This window comes from Otolemur garnettii, unplaced genomic scaffold (assembly GCF_000181295.1).
Source record: "Otolemur garnettii isolate 467f Iridium unplaced genomic scaffold, OtoGar3 scaffold00057, whole genome shotgun sequence".
NCBI classification, from domain to species: Eukaryota; Metazoa; Chordata; class Mammalia; order Primates; family Galagidae; genus Otolemur; species Otolemur garnettii.
The window spans coordinates 10,412,341-10,431,873 of record NW_003852452.1 but is presented as its reverse complement, the minus strand read 5'-3'; the positions used below and the strand labels follow the sequence as shown (position 1 = coordinate 10,431,873).

At 40.5% G+C, this 19,533-nt stretch overlaps 1 protein-coding gene across 3 annotated transcripts in view; it reads right to left on the bottom strand.

The window, feature by feature from the left end:
- KIAA1551 (KIAA1551 ortholog) overlaps positions 1-19,533 on the bottom strand; it is a 37,250-nt gene continuing 17,717 nt past the window's right edge. For all 3 annotated transcript variants that reach the window (XM_023514718.1, XM_023514719.1, XM_003792487.3), the window contains 3 exons: positions 6,466-11,533; positions 5,115-5,198; positions 1-743 (listed from right to left, as the gene is read on the bottom strand). In XM_023514718.1, coding sequence (XP_023370486.1) covers positions 583-743; positions 5,115-5,198; positions 6,466-11,476 — 5,256 coding nt within the window. In that variant the 5' untranslated portion in view covers positions 11,477-11,533 and the 3' untranslated portion in view covers positions 1-582. The remainder of the gene's footprint in view (positions 744-5,114; positions 5,199-6,465; positions 11,534-19,533) is intronic.

The following is a 19,533-nucleotide window of genomic DNA, read 5'->3' as shown; positions in this document are numbered from 1 at the left end:
ATTTCAAATAGGAAAAGTAATGTTAACACATTATTCAAACTGTGTCTTCACTTGTGTCTTCAAATCGTGTCTTTATACAAGTATAAAACAAGAGTTCTGAAAAACTTTACAATTAGGTATAAAATACTTAAGAATATAATTTGATATTTACAGTGGGTATTTTTGAAAAATAAGTTTTGCTAATATAGCTTTGAAACAAAAGTACATTTACAGTCCCAGTTAAATAAACAAGTCCCTAACTAAGGAACAATCCTCCCTCAAGGTAGATAGGTAGATAGCCTTTCAAAATTAAGTCAGTGTAAGCATTCCTCTTAGAATAATGGTAAACTTGACTCAATAATGTGTAAGTTCAAATACCTTATGGTTTCCCTGACAAATACCATCTGTTTCTTATGTCTGCCCACCCACAGAGTTCTCAAACCATTTTAATTAAGCAATTTCAGTGAAGTACATAACCTATGTGGGAACCAAACTCTCCAACTGAGAAATCTCTCTTATGGCAATTCTGAGTATTTCCAAGAAAACATCCTGAACAAGAGAATGAGAAATTTCTCAGCGGCAATTACGGAACACATTTTGTAATTACTTGACAGGACTGCTCCCAAGGCTTCTGCTTCGCTTCTCCAGGTGCATCTGTTTGTAGGTTTGAAATAAGGCTTTTGAATCCTTGACTGGGTTTTGTAGCATCTCAAATCCATCTGCACTGAAGCTTCTCTTGGACAGTCTTGAATTAACATCCTTATCTAAGGGAAACAAAAATTTTATTTCTCAATCTTCACTTGATCTTAGCCAAAAGGCTGAGAAGCAAATATCTGTCGCTCTTAATGTTGGGTATGACTATTATATAATCAATAAAAATTAAGAAGAAAATGTACACTCGTCTTGGGATAAAAAATTAGGGTAATGGCTGGGCAAGGTGGCTCACATCTATAATCTAGCATGGGAGCTAAAGCGGGAAGATCACTTGCGGCCTGGAGTTTGATACCGGCCCTAACAAGAGCAAAATCCCTGCCTGATCGAGAACAAGCAAGACCCTGTCTCTACTAAAAGCAAGAAAATTAGGCTTGGTGCCCACAGCTCAATGTTTAGGGTGCTGGCCACATACACTGAGGCTGGTGGGTTCAAACAATGACAACTACAACAAAAAAATGGCCAGGGGTTGTGGAGGGCGCCCGTAGTCCTAGCTACTTGGGAAGGTGAGGCAATAGACTTGCTTAAGCCCAAGAGTTTGAAGTTGCTGTGATGCCACAGCAATCTACCGAGGGCGACATAAGAGACTCTGTCCCAAAAAAAAAAAAGAAAAAGGGACCAAGAAGCAAGACCCCATCACTACAAAAAATTAGAAAAAAAGTAGTAGCCAGACAAGGTGACACCTATAGTCCCAGCTACTTCAGAGGCTGAGGCAGAGGATTACTAGCCCAGGAGTTTGAGGTCACTGTGCTCTGGCCTGTCCAACATAGTGAGACACAATCTCAGAAAGAAAAAATTAGGGCTGGACGGTGCCTGTGGCTCAGTTGGTAGGGCAATGGCCCCATATATTGAGGGTGGCAGGTTCAAACCCAACCCCGGCCAAACTGCAAAAAAAAAAAAAAAAAAAATAGCCAAGTGTTGTGGTGGGCACCTGTAGTCCCAGCTACTTGGGAGGCTGAGGCAAGAGAATTGCCTAAGCCCAGGAGTTGAGGAGGTTACTGTGAGCTGTGTGACGCCATAGCACTCTACTGAGGACGATAAAGTGAGACTCTTGTCTCTACAAAAAAAAAAAAAAAAAAAATTAGGGCACTAGAGTTAAGCTAGAGTTTGGGAAAACAGCAGTTCTTTACCCATAAATATAGGTTATACACACACTCCGTCTTGCCTTTTCTTTGGAGGCTCTTTTCTACTCTCACCCCCATCATCACTGCCCAGGGCTGTTCTGCTCTGTCTTTACCCTTGGCTGAATTAAATCTATCATCTGCACATTTTATTTTTATTTATTTATTTTTGAGACAGAGTCTCATTCCACTGCCCTGGGTAGAGTGCCGTGTCATCCTAGCTGACAGCAACCTCAAACTCCTGGGCTGGTCTTGACCAATTCTCTTGCCTCAGCCTTCCAAGTAGCTCCACTATCTATAGGCATGTGGTGGCACAACACCTGGCTAGTTCTTGTACTTTTAGCAGAGATGGGATGGGGTTTTGCTCTTGCTCAGATCGGTCTCAAACCCCTGAGCTCAAGCAATCCACCCACCTCAGCCTCCCAATGTGCTAGGATTACAAGTGTGAGGCACCGTACCCAGCCTCATCTGTGTATTTTAACACAATTGTGGCCCTTTTTAACAGCTATTTATACTAGCAATGCAAAGAGCTCAAGAACCAGCCAGCCAACAGTGAAAAGGGTAATTTTAACATGTTGGCCTTGTCATGCAGTGGAGACAAGGAGCAGTCTGCACCTGTCTGTCTCTAGACCATGTTAGTGCTGCATTAGCCTCAGGATCTTCTTTTGATGGACCTAGTTTTCCCTTTTCTATGCAGTTTCTATGCCTCAAGTTTAGGAGCTTCTTCCCCTATTCAGAATATAGTCCCTGACTTACAACAGGGTCATGTCCTGACAAACCCTTCAGAATCTGAAGATACCCAAGTTGAAAACATACCTTACGTACTCAACACTGCCACAGCCCAGCCTGTATTAAACATGCTCAGAGCACTCACAGCCTACAGTTGGGTAAAATCACCCAACATAAAACCTATCTCATAACGAAGTGCTGAGTACCTCGTCTAACTTACCAAACACTGTATCTAAAGTTCCACAGAATGGTTGCTGGGGTTCTACAGAATGCGCTGTCACTTTCGCACTGCTGTGAAGTGAAGGACCACCTGCCCTTGGGTTCCTAACGTGGCCACCTCTTTCTGGATAATAGTCTTCTTTTACCTCTTCCTGCCTGAGTGAGTCAAGTATTGTCTTCTGAATTCTTGATATCTGTTTCAAATTCTGCTAGTAATGCTCATACTCAAAGTGGGTCTCTAAGTTGCTTTCCAAGGGATTCTTGTTACTTCATCTCTTTCTCACGATTTTACTGGCTCCATGAACACTCCGACCTTTTTTAAGAAATTTAGATACCACTTAAGTGTTTCTTTGTAGCCGCTTGGGAATTCCTGACACCAGTTTTTGTCTCACTTTACAGCTGGTTGACTCTTCTCCAGTCTCTTCTCCTAAGGTCTGTTTCCCTCCTCAGGGCTCTGTTCTCCACTGCTGGCTCTATTTGCCCCTAATAGGCCTTTGAATGCCCATGCAGCACTCATCTGATTTTCTTTTATTCTCCTGAAGTTTCACCCCTCTGTGTCTCGTCATATTTTGACAGCTCTAGGACTTATTCCTGGTTAGTCTTACCTTGCTTCAGATCTTACTGTATTTGTGCCCTGGTTTGTCCTAAGTAGCTGGGACTACAGGTACCAGTCACATGGCCTGGCTGATTTTTAGTAGAGACAGTATCACTCTTGCTCAGGCTGGTTTTGAATGCCTCAACTCAGGAATTCACCCGCTTCAGCCTCCCAAAGGACTAGAATTACAGGCATGAGCCGCCGCACCCAGCTTCTGGCTTGTAGGTTTTCATCACGATTCTGAGCATTTCAGGTCTATGCTGACTACGTGCTGCTCATCCTGCCTGCTATCTTTATGCGTGTCATCGGGCTCATGCTTATCTCTGAGCCTCTTTGGTCAATCTGTGTTTCTGTCTTTCAAGTATTTTCAGCCTTGGATTCCAAACATGCCTTTCACTTTTTCTTCACGATACTGTTTCTGTCTCAACGGTTTCCAAAGATGGACCTTTCTGGCCTGGATCTCTGTGCCCGTTTCCATCTTTCTCGTTTTTGGCTTTCTGTATTCCAACCTGAGGGGTATTTCTTTCACTCACAAATCTCTCCTTGCTCTTTTTATTCCCTCCCTATAGTTCGATTTCCTGCTGTGATGAAGGGTGCATTTCTTCTTTCTTTGATTTAACTTAGTTTCATCCTATATACATGTTTCATCTGACTCAATTTCTACATGTCTGCTTATGGACTATTAGTCTTACACTCTCTTCACACTTTGTCAAGTCTCCTATTTTTAATAAAGTACTTTCATTCCACTATTATTTTTTAAAAATTTTCATTTTTTGAGACAGTCCCACTATGTTGCCCTTGGTAGAGTGCTGTGGAATCACAGCTCACAGCAACCTCAAACTCCTGGGCTTAAGCAATTCTCTTGCCTCAGCCTCCCAAGTAGCTGGGACTACAGGCACCCGCAACAACACCCGGCCATTTTTTGTTGCAGTTGTCATTGTTGTTTCTAGCTGGCACCGCAACCAGTGTGGTTGTGGGCACTGAGCCTTATTCTACTAATTAAATGGGATCCTGAAAGCTCGTTTTTCTAGTTTAGTGCTCAGCTCAGCCACTGGGCACAGTGGCTCATAACTATAATCCCAGCACTTGGGAGGCTGAGGTGAGTGGACTGCCTGAGCTCACGGGTTTGAGACCAGCCTGAGCAAGAGCAAGACCCCATCTCTAAACAATAGCCAGGCACTGTCGCAGGCGTCTGTAGTCCCAGCTACCTGGGAGGCTGAGGCAAGAGAACTGCTTAAGCCCAAGAGTTTGAGGTTGCTGTGCGCTGTCATGCCCTGATACTCTACCGAGGGCAAGAAAAACTCAGTCTCAAAAAAAAAAAAAAAAAATCACTTGCCAACCAAAAATTCAACTAAGATCACTCTTTCAACCTTACAGTGAACTTTATGTGACTGCAGGTGACAGTGAGCCTTATGACACAGGAAACTTGAAATGTTTGCTATCTGGTCCTGTACAGGAAAAATATGCAAACCATTATATAACTCACTGTGATAAGGATTATTTTCTTGTTAAAAGGAATAAATCTCTCTGGTTCAAAAAAAAAGAAAAAAAAAGAGGAATACATATCAGCTTCCCAGTCCACAGCATGACAGAGAAAATAAGAGAATGTCCTATCATTCATAGGACATCAACCATCAAAATGAATGAAAAAAGAACACACATAAAATCAGACTTTATATTAACAGCATTGCCATCACAATCCAACTTATATATACCAGATATATAGTAAGTAAAATGAAAAGTTAAACAGATGATTTTACCTATTTCTTGAGTGTCCTCCTGCATCCTTTTCTTCACAGTTGCACGTTTTAACCAGTCTTCTTTTGTACTTTTTATTCCTGAAACTATTTAAATATGTACTTTCAGATGTCTAGATACTGCTATTATAATAAAGTCATGTAAGTCTAAAATAGATTTTAGAAGACACCAAATATACCTGCATGTAACATAACCCTAAGAAAATAACATATCTGAAGATATTTGAGGGCACACAAGACAAAGTCACTTATATTTCCCTGTCCACTTCCAAATGTTTCCATTACACCCACTCCTCATATCCTAGGGATCCAAATAAAAGGACCTACTGAAATCAACCTTTTTTTTTTTTTTTAACAAAGTGAACTTTGTAAAATGTGTTTAATCACAATCTCTTGCACCTTCCAAGAAAATGAACCCTATTTATGCGACAGCTTTATGCATCCCTAAAAAACGCCTGAAAAACAGAGCAAAGACGACGATTTCCATTTCAACCTCATGTTCTCAGCACTAGGCTTTATACAGGGTGGTCGTAAAGTTCATGTGCAATTTAAAATTGCACACTATTTTAAACTGTGCATGAACTTTTAATGGCCACCCTGTATATAATATCCACAACCCTAAACATTCCCTTATTTTAAACTGTGCATGAACTTTAATGGCCACCCTGTATATAATATCCCCAACCCCTAAACATTCCCTTACCACCACGAAGAACCAGTCATCCATTTCCTCTTCCTCTCTTGCACTACATTAAGAAGTCTACCAATAAGCTACCTAAAATGTGCCATCCTGGCTTTAAAGAGAACGTAGTTTAACACTGGGCAACTGCTTTCAGGGCCCTCCCATCTCATGAGTAAGCTAGACATTTCCATTTTGACTTTACACAGGTAACACATTGTCCCATTTTCATATCAACAAAAAGATTACTAATCCTACCTCCTAATATTTCAGCCAAAATTTCAAATTCACAGGGCTTTAAGATGAGAAGTCCAAAGGAGATTTAACAAAACCAAGACTGTTAGGATAAGGTATAAGGTATACTCTGCAGTTCTCTAACTTGTCACCCGGAACGTAAGATGTTTTTCACAATATAGTCTCCTTGGTACCCAATTATCTGTATTTGGCAAACCTTACAGTCTTATATAGCTCTTATTACTAATTTACAACAAAATTTACAATAAGGTGGCAAAAACAAGTATTGCCAATGAAACGCTGAGAAAAACAAATACCAGGAAATGGAGTAACATTAAGAGTTTTCCCAGCAACCCAGATGGCACCAGAGGCATTAGCCCAAACACTGACCTCTACCATTTTTTTAGTGTTGTAGACATGATCAAGAAAATCATACTGGACCTTGCATAGGAGTTTGCTCCTTCCTAGGATGAGATTTTAAATCCTTCTTTTCTTCAGAGGAGCTCGTATTCTTGAACAGCACATCTGGACACAGTTTAAACTCTAGCATGTTTGGTTTTTTTGTGGTATCTTTCACAGGTAGAAGGGTTTTAGGTTTATTTTCCTGTGTTTTCTCGTTATCTTTATTAAGCTTCCTAGGTGAACCGTCTAACTTGGTAAGACAAATGCTTTCCCGTTCAGTGCACTTAAAGGCCACTCTGTTCAGATATAGTTTCCTTTGTTCCTTTGCTTGTGGAGGCATCTGGCTGAAACGAACTTCATTATTTATATGGGTTACTTTTTTGTCTAACTTGGCCTTATCAATCCACATTTTGTCAGCCGGCTTTCCACCAGTGGTTCCTTTAACATTCCTTGAAAGGGTGTATGCTTTAGACCCCTCGGAACGGTGGACTTTGTGGTTTTTACCAGGGTTCGTAAAGACACTTAATGATTCTTTAGGGGTCTGTAGGCTGACACTGGGCCTCTCATTTGGTTTCCCCCAACTCCCTACTTGCATAGGAGGCTTACTGGGTCGTAAGTATTCAGAATTATGTGGCCTGTTTTTCACAAGGATTCTCTTTGCTGCTTTATCACTTATCGCCTCTTTGTGTTTCCGCCTTTCAAAATACTCTTGCACAGTTATAACTCTGTTCACTTTAGATGAGCTCACCTTCATGTCTGAGGATGTAGTGCTCGACACAGTCTTGTCTTTAACACTGGCTCTTTCATTTGGGTTTGATGAAGAACCATGTACTTTGAGTGCACCTCCCACATTTTTATTCTGCTCTTGTATATCCTGTTTCCTCTTCTTTACCTCTATATCTAGTATGCTCCCTTGGTCCAGCTTCCTCTTTTCCAAATGATTTTGTTTGAAGCCCCCTGCTTTAAATTTTATTTTTTTCTTCTCTGATGCTACTAACTGTACCAAAGAGCTGTTCTTCTTATAGTGATCTTTATTTACCACTAAGACTGGTTTTGCTTTTAGCGGGCGTGAGTTTTGGGTCCCATGTTTCTTCTGCAGGCTTTGTTGAGCTTGTTCGTGAAATGTTATCATTTTATGGTGGGAATTAAAGGTTACCTCATGGTACTTCAGGTTTTTTTTCCCATGATTTTGCAAGGAAACCAGTTTATCACATTTAGAGGAAAAGTGATCAGTTGATTTTTGTTCTGTCTTTAGTAAACTGTTCTGCTTGGTTTGGGATGTATCTTTTGTATCGCTGCTTTGTATTTCAGGAAAAGTACTGTTCCTGTCTGGAAGAGTCACAGAAGTCTTTGGATTATTTGAAGGACTATTCAATTGTATCAATTCAACAATAGCTACATCACTATCAGAGGTTCTCTCTCCTTGCTTACCATTGCTGGTCTCCATAGAAGACTGTTCTTTTCCGTTTTCTTCTTCTGAGGCTGAGTTCTTGATGGAATCACACTGGCACTGGGGGACTCCTTCATAAACCATAGCGAGCCAACCCAGTGCACAGCAATGGACATCATCTTTCTCTGAGTCCACTGATAAAGAATCACGACTTTCTCCTGTTGTAGGTGCTTGGGGGTCATGCTGGCTACCTACTTCTGTGTTAGGCTCTTCTTTCTGAGGTTCTTCTGATCTGTCTCTATCACAGGGTTGATCATCCTGTCCAGGAAATAATTCTTTCATTTGTTCTGAGCTTAATATTGTAATTTGTATTTGATCTGTTGAGTCTTTGGAGTCACAACTGGATTTATCAGTCGCTTGGTCTTCTGAAATATGGTTGGTCATTGGTAGACCCACAGAACCTTTGCATCTGTTTATACCTTCAATGCCATAAGGAAACTCTCTTAGAAGTTCTGAAAGCTGATCATGTAGATACAATGTCTTATCACTGTCAATCTCATTTCTTGTGGGCTCTTGGGCAATGTAATTGCTGGATACATCGATTTCCTGAGGGTCAATATCCAGCGGCGTAGCAGCTGATGAACACACATTGCCAGCTGTGCTTTCCTTCATGCTATGTGCTACCCCGCTTTGCTCTAGAGTGCCTCTACTTGCTTCAGCATTAAAAGACAATGACTCTGGAGGTTGCTGTGACTTTGACATATCAGATAATTTATGTGAAACATCTGTACACTCTATTAACTCATCTTTTTGAAAATCAAAGTCTTTATTTTCAGTGGTATTATCTAGTTGTTCTTTTTGTTCTCTATAACTATTCCCTTCCTGACTGGGTAGAGGCTTCTGTGGCTCAACCTTTTCCATCGGTAGAGAGTTGAATATCTTTGCTATTTGGGAATTATATGATACATCACCTTCAACAAGAGAACAAATACTGTCAATCTGTAATATATCACTATTCACGACAGTAATGTCTCTTGATTTACACAAGGCTTGCTGATCACTCACAAGAGAATAGGTGTCTGATTCCAATTTGCTGTACTTTCCTTCATTGGTATTAGGTGTGCCTTCTGAATCACCATTAGTTGACTCGTTCTTTTCCTTTTGAGTCAGAGGGTGAATCTTGGTTGATGTTACAGTACTTGCTACGGGCCCATTAACATCATCTTTTAAAGCAGCACTTACTGTTGTATTTTCTGCCAGTTGATTTTGTAAGCTACAAACACTGCCCTCTTTAATAACTGGATATACTGTTTCAGGTAAAGCTTCAGGTATTATTCCTTTGACTGACAATGTTTTGACATCTGAAAGAATTAAGGGTGTTACCACAGCAACCTGAAGTTCTGTTCCCTTTGTTACAGTTGTTCCTGAAGACTCATAATTCGGCACCATCACTGACAAAGTTGTTTGTGAGGGATTAATGATTTTATTTGGAGAATTGCCCACAACTGAACAAGTCCTCTTAGCAGAGACATCCATAGGCCTTGAAACTCCAACCTCGGTTTTGTTTGTTCTTGACTCATTACACTGTTTATCTTCTGCAGTTTCTAAAGGCTTCTTTTTCCACAGAGAAAGACAGGTTGCTAGTAATTCCATGGAATAAGGACTGTCACTTTTAGCAGGCATTCTCTCTGTTGAGGAGTCATGCTTGATGCAAGAAGAGTTACCTGAAATCCTGGCACTTACATTAGAAGTACTTAGGGTTTCTGTAGTTCTCAAATTCAGTTGGTTAACAGTGACTTGGGTATTCAGAATCATTTCACAACTATCTACTTTAGAATCCTGACTAGGTTCATTAGCATCTTTTGATTTCTCCTCAACTCTCTCTCCTTGCACAAGCAAATTGAGAAGCAGCCTATTCTTATTTTGGTGTTTTGAAATATACTCCTCAGCAGACACAGATGGAGGAACAGAAACAGTCTCACAAATTGTTGGCAGATTTTGTTCAACTTGGACAGAATTTTCTAATGAAAGGTGATTGTTATTCAATGTTGCCTGGGTCATCTCAACAGTTGATGTCTTTGAAGAAGACAGAACTTTCAAATCATGACACTGGCCCGGGACCTTTGCTGAAGAGACGGAATTTAGTACAACAGAATTGACTTGATTAAACTTTCTGCAATTGCTTTCTTGAATGTTGGAAGTCAATGAACAGTGTGTTTTATTTGTTTCTGTAGATTTTGTTGCTGTTAGTGATTGTCCCTTTGCAATCCCTGGAGTTACTCGTAGTCCAGACTGAATTTTGGCAGTCTGTCTGAACAATTCAGAATTCTGACCTCGTTCACTATTAGAGGTATTACTCATTTTAATACAACCTGCTGCTATCAAAAGATCTTTACTAATTTTAATTTTCCTTGCAAGTTCTGTAAAGTTCTTTTTTATTTCTACTAACGTTTTAATATCTCTCACTAGCTTTTCTTTTGTGACATTTGTATCCAGTATTTGATTTGGATTACAAGAATCCATTCTTTTCTCTTGATTATTTTGAGCAACTGGCTGAACAGCATCCATAGATGATCTAACTGGTTCAAGAAAAGGCTGTTTGACATTGGCGTTTACTTTCACGTTACAGAAATTTCCAATTGTGCTGACATTTTCAAGAGGGTTTTGCCACTGCTGTTGAAAGCCTCTGTAAGAGTCCATCCTTACTTCAGATGAGTGTGTTTCTTGGCTCTGAGGAACTTCAACAGACAAACGTTTAAGAACAAGCGGAGCACTTTGTAAAGGCTGGCTTCCATATCTACAGTCATAAAGAGGAAGGGGTGGAGGGGCAAGTCTTTTGTCAACTGGAGTGGCATATTGCTGCGACAGTACAGCTGCAGACTGCTTTGATTGTAAAGCTGTAGCAGTATTTGGAAAGTGACTGTTTTTAACTTGTAATGATGTAGATGGCACAGGATTTCGTTTCTGAATATTAGGATCTTGTATAAAACCTTGAGGTGAGTAACAGTATTGCTTTGGAAGTGGTCTGTAATCTGGAGAAGTCAGTCCATTAGATGTATACTGTTGTGCCCAACCTTCAATGTTGCGAACTGAATTAGACTGGTTAAGTCCCTGATTCCCTTGATAAGTTACAGGAGCTCTTAGAGAATTAGAAGGCATCATTTGGAGTTGAGTAGAATACGTGTCTGATGTTACCAGTTGATTCTGTAGTGCATGTACACTGGGTATATTTGTTCCAAAATCAGTGTGATGAGATACAGTTGCCCCTGTATGAGAAGGCATAGAATTCCTCACTGGTGAGTTCGACCATGCATTCTGTGTAACTCCTGGAGACATCTGTAAATTATGATTTAGTTGTTTGTGTCCTTTAGCATTTGAAAGTGTTAATCTTTCTAATGAAGTTTGTGAAGCTACAACTGTCCCATTATGCACATCAGAAACAGGGATTTGTTGAAGATAATTTTGGATATTCAGCAGTGGCTGTGATACAGTATTTGAATTACTGGGATACATGCATGTTTCTCGATTGTTTCCAGAATAGCTAAAAGTACTGTGAGATGGGGTAAACTGGTTTATTAACGACTGCTGTGAAAAAGATGACTGGCTTTTAGAGTACGGTGGTGGTAGTATAGCACTCTGGGGTTCTGCATTCCAATTCATTGTCGATTTGATATAGTAGCAGTGTATTAAAAGTCAGTTGTGCTGAACATCAGAAACCTGTAATAAATAAAGATTTTTTATTAAAACACTGTTTGGCCTAGATTCTAAAAAAAATTAGTAGCTGAAACTTTAGATTAGACAAACCCCATCTTTAATTTAGGAAGAGATATAGCAATGGTGAAGGAATGCAATAATACACACATAAGGCAAATGCGAATGAAATTTTAGGAATGTTTAACAGAAATTCATTCTATGTAATACAGCCAGCATTTGGTTACATTTAAATGCCAGTCAGTCTGCTCAGACTTTTTAACAAGTAAAAATAATTCTAAGTAATACTGTATTTTAAGTAATCCATGTTCATTATAATTATTATTTTTTTTTTTTTTGAGACGGAGCCTCAAGCCCCCTAGGTAGAGTGCCATGGCATCATGCTCACAGCAACCTCCAACTCCTGGGCTCAAGCGAGTCTCCTGCCTATGCCTCCCAAGTAGCTGGGACTACAGGCGCCCGCCACAACGCCTGGCCATTTTTTGGTTGCAGCCATCATTGTTGTTTGGTGGGTCCGGGCTGGATTTGAACCCGCCACCTTAGGTGTATGTGGCTGGCGCCTTAGCCGCTTGAGCCACAGGCGCGGAGCCCATGTTCATTATTATTACCAAAAAAAAAACCAACCCTCAAACATATAGTTAAAAAGTTCTTACTGTCTGTTCCCAATATCTTTACTTCTTAGGGGTATGCAATGTTATTTTATGGCCTCGAAGATTTCTAGACATAAACTAATTCATAAATAAAAAGTCTTTTAAAATAGGGGCAGCACCTGTGGCTGAGTAGGGCACCGGCCCCATATACCGAGGGTGGCGGGTTCAAACCCGGCCCCGGCCAAACTACAACAAAAAAATAGCTAGGTGTTGTGGCAGACACCTGTAGACCCAGCTACCAGGGAGGCTGAGGCAAGAGAATTGCCTGAGCCCAAGAACTGGAAGTTGCTATGAGCTGTGATGCCACAGCACTCTACTGAGGTTGACTGTTTAAAAAAAAAAAGTATTTTCAAACAAACTGGAATTCTATCAAACTTTAAAACTGGTAATGACAAACTAGTAAGAAGGTGGAACAAATGGACTCTGATACAGTAGTGACAGAAACAGAAAATGGTCTGCAAATTGTCTAACACTTTGGAAAAATATATGACGTCACCTACTAAAGGTTAACAAATACAATTCAGACCTCTAAAATTCTCATTCCAAGCCATATACCAAACAGAAATGCATGATTAGTAACATAGCCAGCTGCATCATGTGCAGTAAGCCAAAACTGGAAACAAATTAATGAAGGCAATATATACTCTTAATAATGGAACAATACAGTAATGAAAATTAACAAACTCAGCTATATGCAACAGGATGGATGAATCTAACAAATACACTACTGTGTGAAAAAAGCTAGGCATAAAATAATAATTCCCTTTATATATAGATATAAATAAAGGCAAAATCATCTATGAGCTACAGTGGTACCTTTTACAAGGTTTGAGGGAATAGTGGTTAGTAATGGCACAAAAGGGCCATGTTCCCTACATGATAATCCCTGAGCTATACACTTATCTTTTGTGTCCTTTCTTAGATTTTTTATTGTTAAAAACCTCTTGTAATAGTAAATATAGAATATTATGCATTTATCAAAATCCATAGACCTGTACACTACTTATAAACCCTTATGTAAGGTACAGACTTTAGTTGATAATAACACATCCACATCAGTTAGGAAGGTCCCATAAACCTCCTACAAAGGAGCAGCTCTGTACTATGTGCTCCATTTTTTTTCTTTTTGAGACAGAGTCTTATCTGTTGCCTGGGTAGATAGAGTGCCATAGCATCATAGTGCTCACAGCAACCTCAAACTCTTGGGTTTGGGCAATCCTCTTGCTTCAGCCTCCTAAGTAAGTAGGCCTACAGGCACCCACCATAATACCTGGCTAGTCTGTCTATTTTTAGTAGAGATGGGGGTTTGCTTTTGCTCAGGTCTCCAACTCCTGCGCTCAAGCAATCTACCTTCCAGAGTGCCAGGATTACTGGTATGAACCACTGGGCCCAGTCTTCATTTTCTTCCTTTCCTTTTTCTTTTCGTTTTTTTTTCTTACACAGAGTCTCACTTTGTCATCCTTGGTAAGGTATGGCAGCATCATAGCTCACAGCAACCTCAAACTCCTGGGCTCAAGTGATCCTCTTGCCTTAGCCTCTCAAGTAGCTGGCGATAACAGGTGCCTACCACAATGCCCGGCTAGTTTTTAGAGACGGGGTCTCGGTCTTGCTCAGGCTGGTCTTCAACTCCTGAGCTCCGGTAATCCATCCGCCTCCACCTCCAAAAGTTAGGATTACAGGCCTAAGCCACTGCGCCAAGCCTCCTTCATTTTCTATAAACCTAAAACTAACCTAAAAAATAAAATTTGTTCATTAAAAAAAAAAAAAAATCAATCACCATATGCTAATACTCACATTACCACACTCATCCTTGTCAGAACTATGTTTTTCTTGCACACTACAGTTTGACTAGGTCACAAGGTTGGGAACAGAATAAGTCATAGTGCTTAGGGAAAAAAAATAAAAAGACTGAAGCCATGCACTTTTGGGGGGTTAAACAGATTCCAAAGAAAGGTATGTATATTTCTCACATCCCTTTTCCCAGGAAAATTCCTAAGTAAAAAGCAGCAATAACCACCCCTCTCAAACCAGCTTGAGATGGGAACCTGTTATGAACGGAATTGTATCTCCCTCCACTCTGTTCAAACATGAAACCCTGATGCCCAAAGTATGTGGAGCTAGAGCCTTTAAGGAGGAAATCAGGGTTAAATGAGGTCATATGGGTAGATGTCTAAACTGACTGGTATCCTCTATAAGAAGAGAGACACCAGGGTGGCACCCATAACACAGCAGTTATGGTGCCAACCACATGCACAGAGGGTGGTGGGTTCCAACCTGGCCCAGGCCAACTAAACATCAATGACAACTGCAACAAATAAATAGCCAGGCGTTGTGGTGGGCACCTGTAGTCTCAGCTACTTGGGAGGTTGAGGCAAGAGAATCACTTAAGCCCAAAGAGTTTGAGGTTGCTGTGAGCTGGACGCCATGGCACTCTACCCAGAGTGACATAGTCAAACTCTGTCTAAAAAAAAAAAAAAAAGGAGAGACACCAGAGATGCTGGCCCACAGGAAGGATGTTAGGACACAGAAAGAAAGCACCACCTGCAAGCCACAGAGCGAGGCCTCAGAGAAGACAAATTACACATATTGACCCTGGACCTCTTGCCTCCAAAACTGTGAAAAATAATTTTTTATTGCTTGAGCCGCCCAGTCTGTGGCATTTTGTTATTGTGGCCGTGGTGATAAGAAACCTTCGAAGCTGGCTGGAAAACATCCAGCAGTGTAAATAGTTCTTGTTATATTAACGATGGCTGTATACTTTGTGGGCAATCCTCATATATCCCACCCTGGCTCCACGTCTAGAATTCCTAAAATTCTTGTATATAGGGGGGCAAGGAGGATCTTTTTGCTCTGATATTTGGTCTTTGATACTGTTTCCTCACACAGAGTTTCCAAGGATCTTGCAATCTCCTGGGGTGACAGAAGCATTTTTTGTTCTAATGAGGCTACTCTTGGGCTTCTGGACAGCCTTAGGTCAGGGTCAAGACAACTATGTGGTTAGAGGGTTGGTGCTGTATAACACTCCAACATCCAAGGAGGGAAGAGGGGCTAAAGGTTAAGTTGATTGCCAATAGTGTCTACATACATAAAACTCCATAAAACCCCAAGACAGAGATTGGTGAGCTTCCAGACTGATGAAATACCAAGGTACCCAGACAGTGGGGCACCTGCAGAGGGCATGGAAGCTCTATGTCCCTTCTCACACATGTGCATCTGTTGTTCCTGTTTTATTATAATGTTAGATATAGCCAGGCATCGTGGCTAGCGCCTGTAGTCCCAGCTACTTGGGAGGCTAAGGCAAGAGAATCGCTTAAGCCCAAGAGTTCGAGGTTGTTGTGAGCTGTGACACCATAGCACTCTACCCAGGGCAACATAATGAGACTGTCTCAAAAAAAAAAAAAAAAGAAATTTGTTCTTCTGTAACACAATAAAAATATACAGTAAAAACATCATTAAAGAAATTTAAATGCTACATTAGAAAATATTCACTTGGCTCGGTGCCTGTGGCTCAAGCAGCTAAGGCGCCAGCCACATACACCTAAGGTGGCAGGTTCAAATCCCCAGCCCAGGCCCGCCAAACAACAATGATGGCTGCAACCAAAAAATGGCCGGGTGTCGTGGCGGGCACCTGTAGTCCCAGCTACTTGGGAGGCGGAGGCAGGAGACTCGCTTGAGCCCAGGAGTTGGAGGTTGCTGTGAGCGTGATGCCATGGCACTCTACCCAGGCATTTCTCAAAAAAAAAAAAAAAAAAAAAAAGAAAATATTCACTTAATGCCAAAAAAATAAAGAAAGAAGGATTAAAAAAAGAGAGAAAACAAAAAGTAAAACAACAGAGGTTGATCAGCTAGCTATACATAGACTTCCCTCAACCCCCTTCTTGGGGTTGACTAATTGCTAAAGCAGCTCACAGAACGCAGGGAAAACACTTTACTTGCATTTATTGGTTTATTATAAGATGTTATAGAGGATACACACACAAAGAGATGCCTAGGGTCGGGTTATATGGGAAGGGGCACAGAGCTTTCATGCCCTCCTGACTGTGCTACCCTCCAGGAACCTCCACACATGCAGCTTTCCAGAGGCAGTCCAAGCCCTAGAAGGTTTTATGTAGGCTTCATCACACAAACATGACTGATTAAACCATTAAATTGGATGTCAGTGATCAACTCAACCTACTCTCTCTCTCTTACCAGATGTGTCTCCCCCCCCCCCAACCTTACAGTTCTTGAGCTCCAGAAGTATAAGAAATACATTCCTTTTCTTTATACCCAGTGTCAGGCACTCTATTACAGCAACAGAAAATGAACTAAGGAAGAAAACTGGAAGTGAGGGGTGGGGCTGCCAGTCCCAACTCTAAGCTGGTGTTGGCCTTTCAGGTGACCAGCACCCATCCTGAAACTGCCCAGGGGTTACCAGTGATAAGTCAACTTATTAGAATATAAAAAGACATTTGTCACTTTTGGAGAGTGCACAGATTTTAGGAGTTATATATGCCATGAAATGGTGAGGAAGGCTAGACATTTATTTAGGTCACAACATCACAATAATCAAAAAGATAATGTCAGTCTGGATTTTGAAAACTACCCAACTACATGCTGTTGTCTCCAGGAAACACGTCTTAGATCCAAAAGTACAAATACAGCTGAAATAAAAAAGAGTTAAAAAGATATTCCACCAGCAGCTATAAGGAAGCTGAAATGGCTATACTAATATCAGATGATACAGAAACAATACCAAGTACATTTTGTTTTGTTTTTTCAATAGTAACAAAGAGAAATTTTATTTAAGAATGAAGAGGAAGTTTAGAGCACTTAGAAAAAGAGCTGGAAGTGGGTCAGTCCCTCTGAAGAAGAGGTGAGAGGGATGGTGCTGCAAAGGCAGTTCAGAGGTATAATACTTCTTCCTCTCAGTTTCAAACTGGCTGCAACTCTAACTAGCCTGTGACTCCAGGAATTATTGCTCTTTTCTCGTGGTCACTGATTGTCTTTTTCTATCGGTCATTGGTTACCTAGATTATGTCATACCCACATTCTTTTCCCTTTTCGGTGAAAATTGTCAAGTAAGAATGTTCCCTATGGGTTCTCCAGACATCCTTGTTTAGCAGCCCAGGCTTTCTTCCTGAGAGAGGCATCTTGTAATGATAAAAGGGTCAGTCCACCATGATTGCACTGTGGTGTACCAATGCTATTTTGGAACCAGACGAACACCAATGGGGGGTGCAGGGGGTGCTCAGAATAACTAGTACTATAATTTCACAAAAAGCCTATGTTTTACATATCCTTTTACAAGTAACTAACAACACTGAAATCACATTCTTTGCATGTCCTTTTCATATTTTTGATGTGTGATTGGGACAGATGTATTTGCTGCATTCACTGCATGCCTTCATTTATTTCCATTCTTTCCCACAGGGACAAAGGTAGCTGTGACTTTTTTTTGTAAGGTGTTCACTCCTTTAACTTTCTTTTGGGTGGGTATGAACTGTCCTCTTGTCACTGTGCCTTGTCCTTCACTGTACTCATGTCCTCAAAGATTCATTGCCTTTTGTCTATTTTTTGTGGAGACTGCACACACATTAGGCATCCCTTATGGTCAAAGAGCTGTTGTGCTAAATTTTTCAAATAGTATTTTCTTCTGATTGTTTCTCAAAATGGAAGTTGTGGCCAGTGGCTGTTTCCTGAAAAATCACATACAACTTGTATGCCCACAGTGTCAATCATGTTGAAGAAAACTGCCAGAGGAAAACACCGAGCTCCCCAGCAACAGGAATATGATACGTTCCCATGCACTTAAGAAAAGCATCAATACCTACTTCAGTAGCATTATACAAGTTATCCACTACCTTCTTATCTTCATGTTATATGAAAAGTATTATAAATACCTTTCCTGCCTTTGGAACATAACTATGTCAGCATAGGGAGAGAAGGCAAATCTTACTGTACCAGGTGGACAAGATTTTCATAGATGCTGGTTTGAGTTCTAGAGGTAGATCTCTTATTACTCTATGAATGGTACCAACTGTGGTCATATTCTTTTGAAGCAACTTAAAAGTCAGAGGAATGCAGGTAAACTTTCATATCCATGGTAATATTTCTTCCAAATGATCCAAATGACAGTTCTGAACCAATCTTTTTACAACTTTGGAGGCACTGTGGTAATTTCTCAGGTTCTCGGATTTCCCAGCATATGGCAACACAGCAGTTTGTGGAAGAATCACACAAAAGATTTGCTTCAATTTCATACTGGCCGGGTTTAGTTGGTATGTAGCCTGAATGGACAACACACGGAGAGACAATTCCTCATAGACAGTGACAGACTTATGAGGACTGTAGTAAAGTGAGAGCTATTTATAACCCATATTCCAAAGCTCTCACACTGGATCAAATGTATCAAGCTGTGTGTGAGCTTCATATGTTGCAGCATCATCAAAATGTAGACACCTCAGTATGAGTCTCATTCTGACTTCTGAAAGCATAGCACAGCAAACTGGAAAATTCTTCTCACTGAAGAGATCTCAGATACTGTCTTTCATTTTGCTGGTGTACATAATTGAGAAGAATTCCAATTAGCCCCCAAATTTCTTCTTTTACAAAACTGCCAGAATTTTGAATATGACCTTATGTAATTCTTTTGACTAGATGCAGTCTCTGATTTGTAAATTTGATAATTACATCCACTGTTTCATTATAAAAAAAAAAAAGTGGAAAGTATCCAGTGGAGCTGTGGGTTCTACTCAGTCATACTCCTTTGAGTCCTCACAATAGCCAATTAGCATCTCCCATGATCCTCTATTGGCTGTGAGTTCCTTATCAGTCCTGATGGTGTCATCATTGGAGCTGTAGGCTGATCGGTGTCTACAAATGGGCATGGTCTCCTTCTCTTAGGCTCCACATTTGCATTTTTTCTTCTCCATCATGATCTTCCTCTTCACTCTCTTCTGCAGAATAATTTCACATTCCACCTCATTGAATTCTTATTTACTACCTGAACTAGTGAAAATGGTGAGGACCACTTCCTTAAAACCAACACTATCAGTTCTTCTTCTATCTCAACTGCCAACAAATTATACTGTCTCTTTGCCATATTTGTCTGTGTCATGAGAAAACAGTCATTGCTTGATATAAACAGATTTACAGAATTATCCAATTGTATTTCCAATCATATATACCTTGATCTTTACCAACACAAATACACTGCTTACTAACTTCACTATGAAAAGCAATGAGGAAAACACACTTAAAACAGATATTCCACTAATACACATGACTATCCTTCTGCATCAACAAAACAAACACTACAATCTATATATGATCAGCCTGACCTGCAAGGCAACACTGGGGTTTTTTTTTTTTTTT